The sequence below is a fragment of the Odocoileus virginianus genome, chromosome 1, assembly GCF_023699985.2.
Source record: "Odocoileus virginianus isolate 20LAN1187 ecotype Illinois chromosome 1, Ovbor_1.2, whole genome shotgun sequence".
NCBI classification, from domain to species: domain Eukaryota; kingdom Metazoa; phylum Chordata; class Mammalia; order Artiodactyla; family Cervidae; genus Odocoileus; species Odocoileus virginianus.
In genome coordinates this window covers 87,774,442-87,792,689 of record NC_069674.1, presented here as the reverse complement: position 1 = coordinate 87,792,689, position 18,248 = coordinate 87,774,442, and the positions used below count along the sequence as shown (strand labels likewise).

At 38.3% G+C, this 18,248-nt stretch overlaps 1 protein-coding gene across 3 annotated transcripts in view; it reads right to left on the bottom strand.

Moving 5' to 3' along the window:
* CRPPA (CDP-L-ribitol pyrophosphorylase A) overlaps positions 1 to 18,248 on the bottom strand; it is a 336,123-nt gene that overhangs the window by 293,024 nt on the left and 24,851 nt on the right. For all 3 annotated transcript variants that reach the window (XM_070470646.1, XM_070470642.1, XM_070470639.1), the window contains exon 3: positions 999 to 1,148. In XM_070470646.1, the coding sequence (XP_070326747.1) occupies positions 999 to 1,148 (150 nt within the window). The remainder of the gene's footprint in view (positions 1 to 998; positions 1,149 to 18,248) is intronic.

Genomic DNA, 18,248 nt, shown 5'->3' with positions numbered 1-18,248 from the left:
CTAGAAAATCCCATGGACAGGGGAGCCTGGTAGACTATAGTCCATGGGGTTCCAGAGGAGTTGGACACAACTTAGCAACTGAACAACTATCCAAATAGTGGTATTCTTTTATTATAAAATGTCAATATTTATGTTACTATTATCTCATATATCCCTAAAGTCCATCCATCTCTATTTACTGACTATTTAACATCAGCCAAGCACTGCTTTAGTTGTTGCAATGATCCTATTTCATTAGAAAGTTTCTGTCAAGCATAATACCTGATGTTTAATAACTGTTTAATGAATAAACACAGAAATGAATAGCAGTAAAATTTACAGGTACAAAAATGTTTCCAAAACATGAAAACAAAGATAATTCAGTATAATCTAAACATGAATGACTTGGTATTTTGAAATCACTTACCTTTAAAATTTTAACACAATGTCTCTACAGCTGTGCAGATTGTTTACTACGGTAGGGCTGAGACTGCTTAACTTTCAAAGACCCACTCACCAGGCAGGCCCTCGGCCAGCGTCAGGGAGTTTGTTTCTTGGCGTGTTTCCAGGGAATAGTTAACTGGTAAGAGTGGTTCACTGTGCCTAAATGTCCATGTAAACAATATGGTTTATGCTGAACACCTGCTTTCCTCCTGGGAATCTGAAATTTAAGTGCAAGGCAGAAGTATCTACATGACCAACCCAGTGCCTTTAAGACACCAAGTCTCTAACGGGCTTCCCTGGAAAGAAGCATCACACCCATGCTGCTGCCTTGTCGTTGCTGGAAGGAAGGTGTGCTTTGGGTCATCCTGAAGGGGACAGATCACGAGGAAGATGTCACATGGACTCCTCCAGACTCTGTCTACGTCTTTTACTCACATGATCCAACTTCACTCTAATTAATTTGAGTCTTGAGTTCACTCTAGAGCACCATGAGTTCTTCTAGCTAATCTCCACATATGGGAGTGGTTCTTACAGATGCCCAATATGGTAGATTTTCAAAAAGCCAAGATTCTTACCTGCTGATATGCTTCATAGATCACATCAAATAGAAAGGCCTGTGGCATTTCACTTGCCCTGTGTCTGGCACGTTCCAGGGAGTGGTCTAAGCAGCTGTCTGCAGACGGACTGATGACAGTAGATACAAGAGGTCGGATTGCTCCTGAGGCCTAAAGAACAAACAGAGATGCAAATGACACATTTACATCACCTAAAAAAAATCTAAAAGTTCTGAACTCTGGATCTGTCTTGAAACGGATCTTATACCTCCAACAAGCTACCTCAAGAAAATATTCAAACAAGTCTTTATTTTGGCTCATAAATAAAATCATTTACAATCAAAGACCAGTCTCAATACTTCCCTGGTGACGCAGTGGATAAGAATCTACCGATGCAGGAGACATGAGTCTGATCCCCGATCCATGAAGATTCCACAAGTCGCAGAGCAACAAAGCCCGTGCGCCACTGTTAAGTTCATGCTCTAGAGCCCTGGAGCCGTAACTACTGAGCCGGCAAGCTACAACTACTGAAGCCCATGAGCCCTAGAATCCACGCTCCACAACAAGAGAAGCCACCACAATGAGAAGCCCGGGTACCGCAACTCAAGAACAGCCCCTGCTCGCCGCATCTAGAGAAACCCCGTGCACAGCATAAAGACCCAGTGCAGCCAAAAAACCCACCAATCTCAAACCACTACAGTTCTATACAGTAAGAGATATAAATAATTCTTCATTATGGGTCCAAAATCCTTTTCATCACAGGCTATTGAAGTCAAATACTAAGAAAGGATGCTCAGATAAAATTGGACAGTCCCTGAAGATGGGAGACAGAAAGAGACTATTGTCCAGGAATGAAATGGGTTGCACATGAATATTTACTTGTTAATGTGCCTTCAAGTATTTAATTTACACATTAGATCATTAAGGAAAAAAACACATTCCCTAAGATCTCCAAAATGAGCTCTGCCACCAACCAAATGACAATGAATTTCTGCCTTGCTCTAATTCCTGTGAAAAACAGCTCCCTTCAAACACAGCATCCATGTGAAGCTCCCCGAGGCAAAATGTCCACTGATTTCAACTGCTCTGATGAAAGCTCTGTCTCATTAATAGATGCATCTAAATTTTAAAAAGACACCTTATCTGACAGTTTTTCCCTTTACCTTTAATAAAGTTACACTGTAATATAGTCTTGAAGGTCCATACCATACAGCCACCTTGGTGAAGTAGCCTTAAAATGAAATTCCCAGTTAGGATAATTAACCCAACAGTCTTAGATTAATTGTAAAATGTCTTATCTTTCATAGAAATACAGCACATAACATTAACACCTAAGAAGAATTTGGTCTCCAGGAGACCACATCTGAGAAAGACAGACTGTCCACAAACTAGTTTACAAAGGCCAAGGGATTGGCTGAAAATCAAAGCTAATGTGTGAGACACGCAGACAGTGTATAAACCGTGTCACCATTTCCAATGATTCAAGCAGAGATGTGGGGCCTAGGCGTAAAAGCAAAAGCGAAGAGACAGCCAGGGCTGATAAGGAGTGATTATGTCCAAGTGGATGAAAGACAGGTAAAGAGCAAGCCCTTTGGTAGCTCTATTTTTAGTTTTTTAAGGATCCTTCATGCAGTTCTCCTCGTGGCTGTACCAGTTTACGTGACCACCAGCAGTGGAGGAGGGCTACCTTCTCTCCACACCCTCTCCAGCATTTACAATGTGTAGACATTATGATGATGGCCATCTTGACCAGTGAGAGGTGATACCTCATTGCAGTTTTGATTCGCGTTGCTTTAATAATTAGTGACGTTGAGCATCTTGAAAAGATGAGCTCTTTAGCCACCTGTATATCTTCTCTGGAGATATCTTTTTCTTTTAATATTGAGCTGTGTGAGCTATTTGTGTATTCTAGAGATCAATCCCTTGTCAGTTGCTTCATTTGCAAATATTTTCTCCTATTCTGAGGGTTGTCTTTTCATTTTGTTTATGGTTTCCTTTGTTGCACAAAAAGCTTTTAAGTTTCATTAGGTCCCATTTGTTTATTTTGGGGTTTATTTTTGGTTTTATTTTTATTACTCTAGGGGGCAGAACCAAAAAGGTCTTGCTGTGATTTATGTCAGAGTGTTCTATGTTTTTCTCTAAGAGTTATATAGTATCCAGCCTTTAATCCATTTTGAGTTTATTTTTGTGTTTCATTCTTTTACATGTGGCTGTCCAGTTTTCCCAGCACCACTCATCAAAGACACTGCATTTTCTCCAGCTGTATATTCTTGCTGTATATTCTTGTGGAATGAAGGAAAAAACGGATGATGGTTCTAGTACCCCAGGCTTCATTCTTTCCAAAATTTAAGAGAGATTCTTAAATGTTAACTTGTTGAATGCCCTTAGGACAACTTTCAAAGACTTTAAATGGTTGTTTTTGAAAGATGCTTTTCTCTAGTTACAGTTGTTTTGCTGGGAAGAGACTCTGCACAACTCTTGGTGACATTTTGTGTATCTCATGCTCTGTTAATGTTATGTCATAGTCTGGCATAGAGTGAACTATAAGTAGTTGAAACAGAGCTATGTTTTTTCCCTTAAAAAGCACTATGTACATGTGTGCATTCCTTTCCTGTCTTGTCTTCTGAAACCTCTGCTGATAGGTGCTAGCTTGACAAGTTGGGTTTATTCTTGCCTCCTTTGTCATAGACTAGCTGATCCAGCAATCCCACTTCTGAGCATATATCCAGAGAAAACTATAATTCAAAAAGATACATGCACTCCAATGTCCACTGAAGCACTATTCACAATAGCCAGGACATAGAAGCAACTGAAATGTCCATCAACAAAGAAACAGGTAAAGACGATGTGGAACATATATATATACAATGGAATATTACTCAGCCATAAAAAAGGAAGAATGCCATTTGCAGCAACATGGATGGTCCTACAGAGTGTCATACTGAGTGAAGTCCAACAGAGAAAAACAAGTATTGCATGATATTGCTTATATGTGGAATCTAAAAAAAAGGGTACAAGTGAATTTATCTACAAAACAGAAATAGAGTTACAGATGTAGAAAACAAACTTACGGTTACAAGGGAGTAAGGTGGGGGGAGAGATAAATTGGGAAGTTGGGATTAACATATACACACTATATAAGATAGATAACTAATAAGGACCTACTATACAGCACAGGGAACTCTATTCATTACTGTGTAATGACTTCTATGGGAAAAGAATCTAAAACAGAGTGAAGATTTATATATATATATATATATATATAAAGTCTGATTCACTTTGCCATACACCTGAAACTAACACAACATTATAAATCAACTATACTCCAACAAAATTTAAAAAAAAAAAAAAAGAGCAAAACCAACTTGTCAAGCTAGCACCTATCAGCAGAGGTTTCAGAAGACAAGACAGGAAAGGAATGCACACATGTACATAGTGCTTTTTAAGGGAAAAAACATAGCTCTGTTTCAACTACTTATAGTTCACTCTATGCCAGACTATGACATAACATTAACAGAGCATGAGATACACAAAATGTCACCAAGAGTTGTGCAGAGTCTCTTCCCAGCAAAACAACTGTAACTAAAGAAAAGCATCTTTCAAAAACAACCATTTAAAGTCTTTGAAAGTTGTCCTAAGGGCATTCAACAAGTTAACATTTAAGAATCTCTCTTAAATTTTAGAAGGAATGAAGCCTGTGGTACTAGAACCATCATCCGTTTTTTCCTTCATTCCACAACACCCAGCTCAGTGTAACTCAAGTTCCACTCAGAGTAGGTGTGGCCAAGAAGACAGGCCTCCCTGCATCCCTGGCTCCAAGGGGTAGGGGCAGAGTGCATCATTTCCCAGCCCACTCAACTCCAAGACACAGAGGCTCAATTACAGACTAGTGTGGCCAGGAGGTGGTAAGAGAGTCCTTCTCCCACACAGCCTCCACCCACAGAGGGAAGACCTACTCCTTGCACGGTAGGCAGAGAACACTGGGGCCCTCATCCCCCTTGGCCCAGTTCACACAGAGGGCAGAGGTTCTGTGCTGGAAGAGGCAACAGAAGAGGAGCCTATTGCCTCCAGGCAGCACCTTACCATGAAGAAGTGGTGTTGCTCAAACCGCATGCCTACCGATAGCCCCGAGATATAGGCATGGTGACTTTTCACAGGGAGAAAGACAAGCTCTAATAACAGACAACGATGAAGCTTGCCCCAAGGGAATTCACTTAATTGGAAGTGAGTGTGAGAAAGTTGAAGGATAAATACACTCTCAAACAGAAATCAGCATGGTAAGCAATTAAGAGCAAGGGGATGGCTTCATGAGAGCAAAAAGCTGAACCATAGGCAAGCTAGTGTATCAGAGACAACCAGAACAAGAGACAGCTAACAAGAACCTCCCGCCAATCCCCCGAGTCAGAGCAAACCTCAAATACTGGCTTCACAAACAAACCCTGCTAAGGGGCCAGAATTTAATTGGATGAAACCATAGGGTACTCTATGTACTGGGCATTGGTCCAAAGTAAAACAACACTTAGCAGGCAATGAATGGAGCTTATCGGTTGGGTGTCAGAGGCAGGCAGTATAACAAAGAGATCAGACTGCTAAAACCACTGTCATTCCCTGATGATTAAATGCACATCTAGAACTCCACCCTCTGTGAGGTGACTTCAGAGCTTTTGCCCTGTTACAGGAACAAAACTGAAACTTTTCTGGTTTATTTTAGTAGCCAAGAAAACAAGCCCTACAGAGATAGACAAAATACATTTTCTAAAATACACATTTTTCAACAACAAAAAATGGAACAGGAAGGTGAATCTATACAAAGGATTAAGAAAAAAAAAGGAACAGAAGCTGCCTGTGAGAGGACCAGATATCACACTTAAGCAGGTAAGATGTCAAATCAGGTATTACAAACATGTTCAAAGAACAAAAGGATACCATGTGTAAACAAAATACGATGACCATTAGTATCATCAATATTAAGAACAGATATCTTAAAAACTGAGTAGCAATTTTAGAATTAAATGTAACTATAATGCAAAATTCACTAGAGAGGTTCAATAATAGACTTGAACTGGAGAATAACAGAATTTAAAGTTAGATCAATAGATTATACAAAGGAATATGAACAGATTCACTGTGACATGTAGGATATCATCACAGACATTTCTGTAATAGGAGTACCAGAAGGAGAATAAAAGCAAGAAAGGAGCAGAAAAAATATTCTAAGAAATTATGATTGAAATTTTCCCAAGGAAAACAAATCTCTATACTCAAGAAGCTCAATATATTCAAAGCAAAATACACACAAAGAAATTTATATCCAGACACATCTTAGTAAAAAATGAAAAAGCTAAAATTACAAGAAAAAATGTTGAAAGCAACTAGAGAAAAATGTTTTATCATTAACAAGAGAATACCAATAAGATTAACAACAGATTCTAATCAGAAACAACGGAAGTCAGAAGGCAGGTAGATGATATGATAACTGCTTAAAATAAAAACCTGTTAAATGTAAAGTCCAGCAAAATGAGCATTTACAAAAATTAGATCAAAGTAACATCTCAGAGCAAACAAGCATATTTCATGTCTAGCTGATTCACTCTACAAACTTCAACCTGAAAGAACGCCAAGTGTAGACAGTAATTCAAATTCACATGAAAAAAAGACCACCATTAAAAAAGGAAAAAAAGAGTATAAATGCCTATTTCTGTCTTATGAGATTTAAAAAGAAACTGTATAAAATATATAAATAACTGATCAACCTATAACATTGAAACATGTATTTGACAAAAACAGCATAAAAGATTAATAAAAGTGTATTATAGGAAGAAAATAATGGTATCTTGAATCCACAGTAACAAGTGAAAAGTGAAAATAGAAAACAAGTTTAATATGACATTGAGCTTCCCAAGTGATGCCGTTCCTTATAAATATAGCTTACCTTTCTTCTCAGCTTCTATAACTGTTGTAATATGAGATGAGGAGATAACAACAGTTGATTATTGGGTTTCTAACGCTGGGCTGGAAGAAGCACAAGCTGGAATCAAGATTGCCGGGAGAAATATCAATAATCTCAGATATGCAGATGACACCACCCTTATGGCAGAAAGTGAAGAGGAACTAAAAAGCCTCTTGATGAAAGTGAAAGAGGAGAGTGAAAATGTTGGCTTAAAGCTTAACATTCAGCAAACTAAGATCATTGCATCTGGTCCCATCACTTCATGGGAAATAGATGGGCAGACAGTGGAAACAGTGTTAGACTTTATTTTTTTGGGCTCCAAAATCACTGCAAATGGTGACTGCAGTCATGAAATTAAAAGATGCTTACTTCTTGGAAGGAAAGTGATGACCAACCTAGATAGCATATTAAAAAGCAGAAACATTACTTTGCCAACAAAGGTCTGTCTGGTCAAGGCTATGGTTTTTCCAGTGGTTATGTATGGATGTGAGAGTTGGACTGTGAAGAAAGCTGAGCACAAAAAATTGATGCTTTTGAATAAATGCTGGAGAGGGTGTGGAGAAAAGGGAACCCTCTTACACTGTTGGTGGGAATGCAAATTAGTACAGCCACTATGGAAAACAGTGTGGAGATTCCTTAAAAAGCTGGAAATAGATCTGCCATATGACCCAGCAATACCACTTCTAGGTATACACACTGAGGAAACCAGATCCGAAAGAGACACGTGCACCCCAATGTTCATCGCAGCACTGTTTATAATAGCCAGGTCATGGAAGCAACCTAGATGCCCATCAGCAGACAAATGGATGAGGAAGCTGTGGTACATATACACCATGGAATATTACTCAGCCATCAAAAAGAATTCATTTGAATCAGTTCTAATGAGATGGGTGAAACTGGAACCCATTATACAGAGCGAAGTAAGCCAGAAAGATAAAGACCATTACAGTATACTAACACATATATATGGAATTTAGAAAGATGGTAACGATAACCTTATATGCAAAAAAAGAAAAAGAGACTCAGATGTATAGAACAGACTTGTGGACTCTGTGGGAGAAGGCGAGGGCGGGATGTTTCAAGAGAACAGCATTGAAACATGTATATCTAGGGTGAAACAGATCACCAGCCCAGGTTGGATGCATGAGACAAGTGCTCAGGCCTGGTGCACTGGGAAGACCCAGAGGGATGGGGTGGAGAGGGAGGTGGGAGGGGGGACTGGGATGGGGAATACATGTAAATCCATGGCTAATTCATTTCAATGTATGACAAAAACCACTGCAATGTTGTAAAGCAATTAGCCTCCAACAAATAAAAATAAATGGAAGAAAAAATAAATAAATAAATAAATAAATACCAAAAAAAAAAAAAAAAATTGATGCTTTTGAACTGTGGTGTTGGAGAAGACTCTTGAGAGTCCCCTGGACTGCAAGGAGATCCAACCAGTCCATCCTGAAGGAGATCAGTCCTGAGTGTTCACTGGAAGGACTGATGCTGAGGCTGAAACTCCAATACTTTGGCCACCTCATGTGAAGAGTTGACTCATTGGAAAAGACCCTGATGCTGGGAGGGATTGGGGGCAGGAGGAGAAGGGGATGACAGAGGATGAGATGGTTGGATGGCATCACTGACTCGACGGGCATGGGTCTGAGTAAACTCCAGGAGTTGGTGATGGACAGGGAGGCCTGGTGTGCTGCAATTCACGGGGTCACAAAAAGTCAGACATGACTGAGACTGAACTGAACTAAACATACATGCATCTAACACTAAATAGCACAAAAAGGTGGAAGAGGGAATAGAGCTATTTAAGGGTAACATTCCTGTATCCTTCTAGATGTTAATTAGCATATATCTGGATTATGTTAAGATACATACTATAAGCCCTGGAATAGCCACTAAGAATATAAAAGTTGAAATGAAAAAATAAGCAAATTAATGTTCCAATAGAAAATATTCTTTTAATATGAAAGAAAGCAGTAATGAAGAAAGACACACAAGAAACAGAAAATAAACTGGCCAATGTAAACTCAAAAATATCAATAACATTAATTTTAAGTGGATTAAACAATCTAAAGTCATACTGTCAAACTGGACTAAAAACCCATGTTTTGTATAGGAAACAAAAATTTGAGACTCCAAGATCAAAATACACTGAATACAGAAGGATGAAAAAGGATATATATCAAGCTAACAGTAACCATAAGAAAGCTGAAGTAGCTATATCAGAAAAAAAATAGATAAAATCATTTTCTGATTAAAAAAGAAAGGGCAATTCAACAAAATATAAGGATTCATCTAACAGATCCCCAAGTACATGAAGCAAAAATTGGTAGGACTTAAAGGAGAAATAAATAATCCAACCATTGGAAGCATCAACATCCTACTTTCAATAAAGAGTAGAACAACTAGGCATTATGGAAATAAGACTTGAAAAGCACTATAAACCAACTATATCTAATGTATCAAATACTCCACCAACAAGAGTATGTTCTTCTAAAGTGTACGTGGAGAATTCTCCAGATCAGACCAAATCCTCAGCCATAAAAAAGACACAATAAATTTTTAAAATTTAAGAGTCATATTAAATATGTTCTCTGACCTTAAGAGTGAAATTAGAAAACAGTAGTGCAGCCAAATGGTTGTCTCAGGAGGCCCTACAAATAGCTGAAAAAAGAAGAGAAGAGAAAGGCAAAGGAGAAAAGGAAAGACATACCCATCTGAATGCAGAGTTCCAAAGAATAGCAAGGAGAGATAAGAAAGCCTTCCTCAGCGATTAATGCAAAGAAATAGAAGGAAACAATAGAATGGGAAAGACCAGAGATCTCACCAAGAAAACCAGAGATACCAAGGGAATATTTCATGCAAAAATGGGCACAATTAAGGACAGAAATGGTAAGGACCTAACAGAAGCAGAAGATGTTAAGAAGAGGTGGCAAGAATACACAGAAGAACTATACAAAAAAGATCCTCATGACCGAGATAACCACAAGATTATCAAGGTTATCAAGGGTGTGACCACTCACCTAGAGCCAGACATCCTGGAATGTGAAGTCAAGTGGGCTTTAGGAAGCATCACTACGAACAAAGCTAGTGGAGGTGATGGAATTCCAGCTGAGCTATTTCAAATCCTAAAAGATGATGCTGTGAAAGTGCTGCACTCAATATGCCATCAAATTTGGAAAACTCAGCAGTGGCCACAGGACTAGGAAAGGTCAGCTTTCATTCCAATCCCAAAGAAAGGCAATGCTAAAGAATGTTCAAACTACTGCACAATTGCACTCATCTCACCCACTAGTAAAGTAATGCTCAAAATTCTCCAAGCCAGGCTTCAACAGTATGTGAACTGTGAACTTCCAGATGGTTAAGCTGGATTTACAAAGGGCAGAGGATCCAGAGATTAAATTGCCAACATTCACTGGATCATCAAAAAAGCAAGAGAGTTCCATAAAAACATCTACCTCTGCTTTATTGACTATGCCAAAGCCTTTGACTGTGTAGATCACAACAAACTGTGGAAAATTCTTCAAGAGATGGGAATACCAGACCACCTGACCTGCCTCCTGCGAAATCTGTGTGCAGGTCAGGAAGCAACAGTTAGAACTGGACATGGAACAACAGACTGATTCCAAATAGGGAAAGGAGTACATCAAAGCTGTATACTGTCACCCTGCTTATTTAACTTACATGTCGAGTAAATCATGCAAAATGCCAGGCTGGATGAAGCACAAGCTGGAAGCAAGACTGCAGGGAGAAATATCAATAGCCTCAGATATACAGATGATACCACCCTTACGCAGAAAGTGAAGAGTAGCTAAAGAGCCTCTAGATGAAAGTGAAAGAGGAGAGTGAAAAAGCTGGCTTAAAACTCAACATTCAAAAAACAAAGATCATGGTATCTGGTCATTTATCTGGAGCAAATAAAAACACAAACTCAAAGATACCCACTCCTTTGTTCACTGTAGCATTACTTATAATAGCCAAGACATGGAAACCTAAATGGCCACCATGAATGAAAAGATAAAGAAAATGTAGAATACATACGAAGGAATATTAACCATAAAAAGAATGAAATTCTGCCATTTCCAATGACATATGAAGAACTCAAGGGCATTATGCTAAGTGAAATAAATCAGACAGAAAGACAAATACTGTATGATCCCACTATGTGGAACCTAAGCAAAACAGAAAACAAAAATAGCTCATCAATACAGAGAACAAGCTGTTGGTGGGGAGGGGACAAAATGCATAAAGGAAGTCAAAAGGTACAAATTCCAGGTACGAACTAGGCCATGGGGATGTAATACAGTTCATACTATTGTGCATATTTAAAAGTTGCTGAAAGAATACATCGCTGTCTCTTCAGAAGAAATTCTGCAACTATGTATGGTGACAGATACTGACTTACTGTGGTAATTTCTCAATGTATACAAATGTTGAAACATTATGATGTATATCTGAATCCAGTGCGTTGTATGCATACTTCAAAAAATGTTTTAGAGAACCAAAAAGTAATGTGGGAATTAAGAACACAGCCACTGAACAACAGGCTACTAAATGAATCAGAGAAGAAGTCACTGTGAAAATGACATTTTGAGAGCAGTAACATACACAAGGTAATGTAACCTGAGAATGCAGCTGAAGTATTTACAGCTGGGACTGTCCATATAAAAAAAGAAAAGAGAAAAAAACCTAACCTTCCACCTCAAGATATTGAAAAAAGAAAGAGACTAAAGTTAACGGAGGCATAGAGAACATAAAAGCAGAAAATAGGAAAAGAAAGGAAAAAGCAAAACCAAAAGTTGGTTCTTTGAAAAGATTTAATCACTTTTTTCTAGTTTAGCTAAAGGTTTGCAAAACTCAAATAAGTAATATCAGGAGTGACAGTGTTGATGTTTCCACTAACCTTGTAGAAATAAGGATAAGAAAATTGCAAGTGTATTTTAACACATTAGGTTACAGATAAAATTACAATGTTCCAGAAAGACACAACCAAAACTACCTCAAAGATAGAAAATTTGAATAGACTTTTAATAAAATTAGGCATTTTTAAATTTCTCACAAAGAAAGCCCAGGCCCAGATGGCTTCACTGGTTATTCATAAAAAAAGAAAAAAAACTGTAAACACCAATTCCTCACACTATCCCAAAAGGCAAAAAAGAGGAACATTTTCCAACACATTCTTCAAGACAAGTACTACCAAAACCAGATACATCACCAAAAAACCTAACTACAGATAAATATCCCAGAGAAGTACCAAAAAAAAAAAAAAAACCCCACAAAAGTCAAGATAACAAACCAAATTTGGCAACAAGTAGTACTGTGTACCATGACCAAGTGGGATTTATCCCAAGAAATTAATATTAAACATACCAAAAAAAAATCAATGTAATAAACCATGTTAATAGAATAAAGAACAAAAAGACACAAACAACTCAATAGACTTAGAAAAAGTATCTGACAATATCCAACACTCCATGAAAAAAGCCATGCAATAAACTAACAGCAGAGAACTTGCTCCATCTGATCAAGGGCATCTACAAAACGTCCACAGCTGACATCATACTTAATGGTGTGATGACTCAATGTTTTCCCTGCAACATCAGGAACAAGGATGTCCACTGTTGCCACTTTCAATAAAAGTACTGGAAGTTCTCGTCAAGGCAGTTACGCAGGAAAATCTAATACAGGCATCCAAGAAAACTAAAACGGTCTTCATCTGCAGATGCCCTAATCTTGTATAAAGAGAATTCTCATGCATCCATTAAAAAAGTATTAGAATAAACTAGTTCAGCAAGAATGCAGAGGACAAGCTTTAATACATAAAAGTGTATTTCTAAATATTAACAATGAACAATCCAAAAGTAATTCATTTACAGTATCTTCAAAAAGAACCGGAGAAGGCAATGGCAACCCACTCCAGTACTCTTGCCTGGAGAATCCCAGGGACAGAGGAGCCTGGTAGGCTGCAGTCCATGGGGTCGTGAAGAGTGGGACACGACTGAGCGACTTCACTTTCTCTTTTCACTTTCATGCACTGGAGGAGGAAATGGCAACCCACTCCAGTTCTTGCCTGGAGAATCCCAGGGACGGGGGAGCCTGGTGGGCTGCCGTCTATGGATTCGCACAGAGTCGGACACGACTGAAGTGACTTAGCAGCAGCAGCAAAAAGAACACTTAGGAACACTTAAAGAATAACAAAAGTATAATATATTTAGATATAGTCAGTATGTGCAAAACATGCTAAGAACTACAAAAAATTTCCTACTTCTTATTGAAAGGCCAACATCTCCACATACTTACTGGCATCCATTCCTTCCCATGTAGGTCTTCATACAATAGTCTGTCCTGCCTCAATTTTTATTATATTAAATTGTCTCCATTTTTAGACACAAATTGCTTAGACAAATTGCTAATACAAGCAATTTGTGACATCTCCTACCATTAAATCAGTCTTCCATCGATCACACATCTGCCAGCTATTATCAAATTTCTCCACACCAGTTTAAAGCAAAACTCTTTCAAACAATTGCCTGTACTGTACTACTCCTTATCTATAATTTCTCTCTCCTCCCATGCATGTTATGGTCTACTTTTATTAGGATTTTATCTCAACTCCACAAAATAAATTTTTCAAGTTCACAGTGAAACTTCACATTGCTCTTTATCTTCTTGAGAATGTCTCTTCACTTGGTTTTCAGAAACCATTATCACCAAGGAAAGCCTCTCATCATTCCACACTTGAAATACTAGATCCTTAAATCCTCCTCCTAAGTAGAGAGGACTTGCAGAGCTCAGACCTCAGGCTCCCCTATTACATTCATTCCACAGGTGACCTCCTCAAGCCCCTAGCCTTAAGTATCAATACCATCTGATACTAGTCCATGCAAATCTATACATCCAACCCAGGAAGTTCTCTTTAAATCTGGACTTGTACATCCAAATACCTATTTAACATCTCTGTTCATTTCAAAACATACATCTGGACTATAAAATCATAGTTCTGGTTTCACCCATACCACACACCCCAAACTGGCTCCTCTATAGACTTTCCCATCTATTCTTCTAGTCATTCTTACCAAAATCCTTGAAGGTCATTGTTTTTTCTGCTGTCTTACATTTCATAATGAATCCAGCAGCAAAACATCAGTTTCAAGTATCACAAATCTGCCCAACTTTTCAGTTTCTACTGCCACAATCTGAATCCAAGGCACCCATGTTCACTCTCTCAGATCCCACACATGAAGCAGTGATCATGAACACATTATAGCTGCACAGAGTCACATGAACAGGTTTCTGCCAACATATTGTGCAAAAAACATGCCATCAAAATACATGTAAAACAGTTAAAAATCTGATGAATGTGTGAATTATAGCTCAACAACAACAAAACCTAATTAGTATGTTCTTTAGGGATACATGCTACAAAATTGAACAAAAGGGCAAGAAAACAAACTTCAAGATAACATTTGTCTGGGAGAAGCAAGCACAATCAAGGGAGGGACAGAGTAACTAGCTGTGTTCTATTTATTACACCACGTGGTATAATCTCCAAGTGTCTGAAGTTCTCTGCATGTTTTCAGTTTTTTTAAACAGGATTTCTAAGATGTATAACTATGGACCCTCATTTTGATTACTGAAAACTAATTAAGAGTAGAGATGGTTCAGAACTTAGATGTCATTACAGTAGGACTGGTATATTCCAGAAATTACTAGGCTGTTTTCTATGGAAGCCAGAACATCAGTTGGAAAGTAACACAACACAAAGACAATTGAAAGCACGAGATGGCCACCAGCTTCCTAAGTCTCTCTAAACAAAAGGCCCATGAAAAGGGTAACAAGTGAAAATAACTCCTCTGTCGAAATATGGGCAAAGTCAGTTGCCTTTAAAATACAACTGAAAAGTTTGTTTTATGAAACATAATTGCCAAGTTATCAAACAGACTGCCTCCGTGGGAATTAGCCTAATAAGCTCTGAATGGAAGCTTAACAGCTCAGCACCACAGTGATTACTTGCCTCTCAGGCTAATCTATCAAATATTTCCACATGTCAATGCTTGGAAATCATCATAGATACAAATCATTCAATATGGAATAATGAACCCCACCTCTACAGTTTACTTTTAAAAGCAAAATTGAACAATGCTTATCATCCATCCACACAGCAGGTACTAACATGCATTCCTCCTCAGGCATCTGCATTCAAGCTAATTATGACACTAAAACAGAAACCCTGACTAGGTAATTACCATTTCAGTTAGCTGAGTTGTCTTTATTCAGAGACTACTTCATAAATGTTTACAGAATAACATCTTCAAAGCTGATCACTGTAAGTTATGAGATTGTTTACTATTTAATATTTTTATAGTAGAATATTTCCAATTTCCTTTTACGAGGAAAGAATCTATAGTTTATTCAGTATAGAAATATAAATTTTAGGAAAATCTGTACAAATTGTCCTATCACTACAAAGTATCCCTAAACTTGAATATGCAACAAAAGGGAATAAGGAGCCCTCATTGTATACTAAAGTTTGATTCTGGAAAATTGGAGTAATACCATTTGTGTAAAACTTAATGTGATCAGAGATATAGTTGGATATCCACTAAAGTTTAAGTCCTAGGTATACTTATTTCCCCTTGGTCTATCCTTTCCAACTTCATTTTCAAATAATTAATTGAACAGATATACAAGGGCAGATAGTTTCAGGTAATAAAACAAAACAAAGTCACCCACAAAGGATTCATCTCCAAAATATATAAACAATTCATACAACTCAATATCAAAAAAAGAAACAATCCAATCAAAAAATGGGCAGAAGATCTAAATGGACATTTATCTAAAGAAGACATACAGATGACCAAAAGCACATGGAAAGATGTTCAATATCAATCATTGTTAGAGAAGTGCAAATAAAGACTACAATGAGATATCACCTCACACAAGTCAGAATGATCATTATCAAAAAGTTTACAAATAATAAATGCTAGGGAGGGTGTGGGGGCTTCCCTGGTGGCTCAGCTGGTAAAGAATCTGCCTGCAATGTGGGAGACCAGGGTCCAGTTCCTGGGTTGGAAGGTTCCCCTGGAGGACGGCATGGTGACCCACTCCAGTACTCTTGCCTGGAGAATCCTCGTGGACAGAGGAGCCTGGTGGGCTACAGCCCATGGGGTCACAGGGTCAGACACGACTGGGTGGCGAAGCACAGAGAGCACGTGGAGAAAGCAAACCCTCCTACAGCGCTGGTGGGAATGTGAATTGGTACAGCCACTGTGGAGGACAGCATGGACAGTCCTTAAAGGAGAGCTATCACATGATCCAGCAGTCCCACTGCTGGGCACACATCCAGAGAAAACCATAACGTGAGAAAATACATGCACTCTCCAGTGCTCACCCCAGTACTATTTACAGCAGGCAAGACACGGAAGGGACTGTGAATGTCCATCAACAGATGAATGGATAAAGAAGATGTGGTGTATATATATATATACACAATGGAAAACAAGTCAGCCATAAGAAATAATGAAATAATGCCATTTGCAGCAACATGGATGAACCTTGAGATGATCATACTAAGTAAGTCAGAGAAAGAAAAATATCACATGATATCATTTACATGTGGATTCTAAAAAATAATACAAATGAACTTATTTACAAAACAAACACACTCACAGACTTTGAAAACAAACTTATGGTTCCAAAAGGGGAAAGGTGGTAGGGGAGGGATAAATTAGGAGGTTGGGATAAACATATACACACTATGATATACAAAACAGACAATCAACAAAGGACCTACTGTGTAGCACAGGGAATTCTACTCAATGCTCTGTAATAACCCATATGGGAAAAGAATGTGAATAATAGACATATGTATAACTGAATCACTTTGCTATATGGCTGAAACTACCACAACACTGTAAGTCAACTATACTCCAATATAAAACAAAAATTAAATAAAACAGTCCAGAACATATTGCATAAAATTATAAAACTAGGTAAAGTGTATTCTCAATATACATACATATTAACTTCAGCAGAATTTCCAAAGTGTTGTTCATCACTGCTAAATAATCATGCTGCATAGTTCTAAGAGAGTCCATATACGACCCATGCCAAAGTTTCTCATTAAATTCCACTGTTTCTCTTCAGATTAACATTTTTCTAACAAAAATTAATGCCTCTAACTATCCTACAGCACATGGACTAGCCCACCCCTCAAAACATAAAGAATTTGGAGAAGGAAATGGCAACCCACTCCAGTATTCTTGCCTGGAAAACCCCATGGATGGAGAAGCCTGGTGGGCTACCGTCCATGGAGTCACAAAGAGTCGGACACGACTGAGTGACTTCAAAAAAATAAAAAAAAATAAAAATAAAGAATTATCTTACTCAAAACGTCTATCACGCTAACATTGAGAAACCTTGTGCCTGGTTGATATTCAAAGATGGCCTGGAGCCTGGTTTCAGACACAAAAATCCTTGTTTTACATATTGCAAAAATCCAATACAAGAAGTAGAGGAGACCTTATTTTATGAGAAGAGATAAACCACAAACCAGGTCAGAAAAGGTCCCAGGGAGTCATACCCCTGAGGTAAACACTCTTTCCATAAATAGATGTGCAGAGATGTGGCAAGCAAAAAAACAGTACCAAAACCCTAATTTCACAGAAACTTACAGGCAAGGATTGGGGAGGGCAGGAACACAGGGATTTCAAGAGAAGAGATGACGCCTGCTGCCAGGGAAGAGAAAAATTAAAAGCACACAAAATACATATCCCCTATTTCCTGTGGCTCACATACCATACTAACAGTCAAGTCCAGTCAGTCCAGTTCCCCAAATATCTTAATACTATCTACTTCCCTATCCATTTCATTTGGCTTTAATAGACTTCGTCATCATTCAGCTCCATCATTACTATAGATCCCAAACTAATTTCAGTTCCCTTGAACTTTTCCTTTAGTCAACCTACCAAGCCAGGCAGACAGTCATCCTTGTAGAATTCAAGTCTTATCATTCCCTGCTCAAAACTCAGTGGTTCCCTCTTACCTATGGATAAAATCCAAGGAAAGGAATCAGTGAGGATTAGTGAATTCCAATCTGCAATGATTTCCAGAGACACGGAAAAAGACAAATCGAAGTGGTTCTATCCAGTTGAACAGGGCAGGTCTGGAATTCAGAAGCAAGAAGCCCAAGAATGAGAGAGATTTGGGCCAATGTTTCTGTGGGAGTTAAAACAAGTGCATACAGATGTGTTGTACCCATCAAAATAATAGTCTTAGAGGGACAGTCCTAAGATGGCGGAGGAGTAGGACGGGGAGACCAC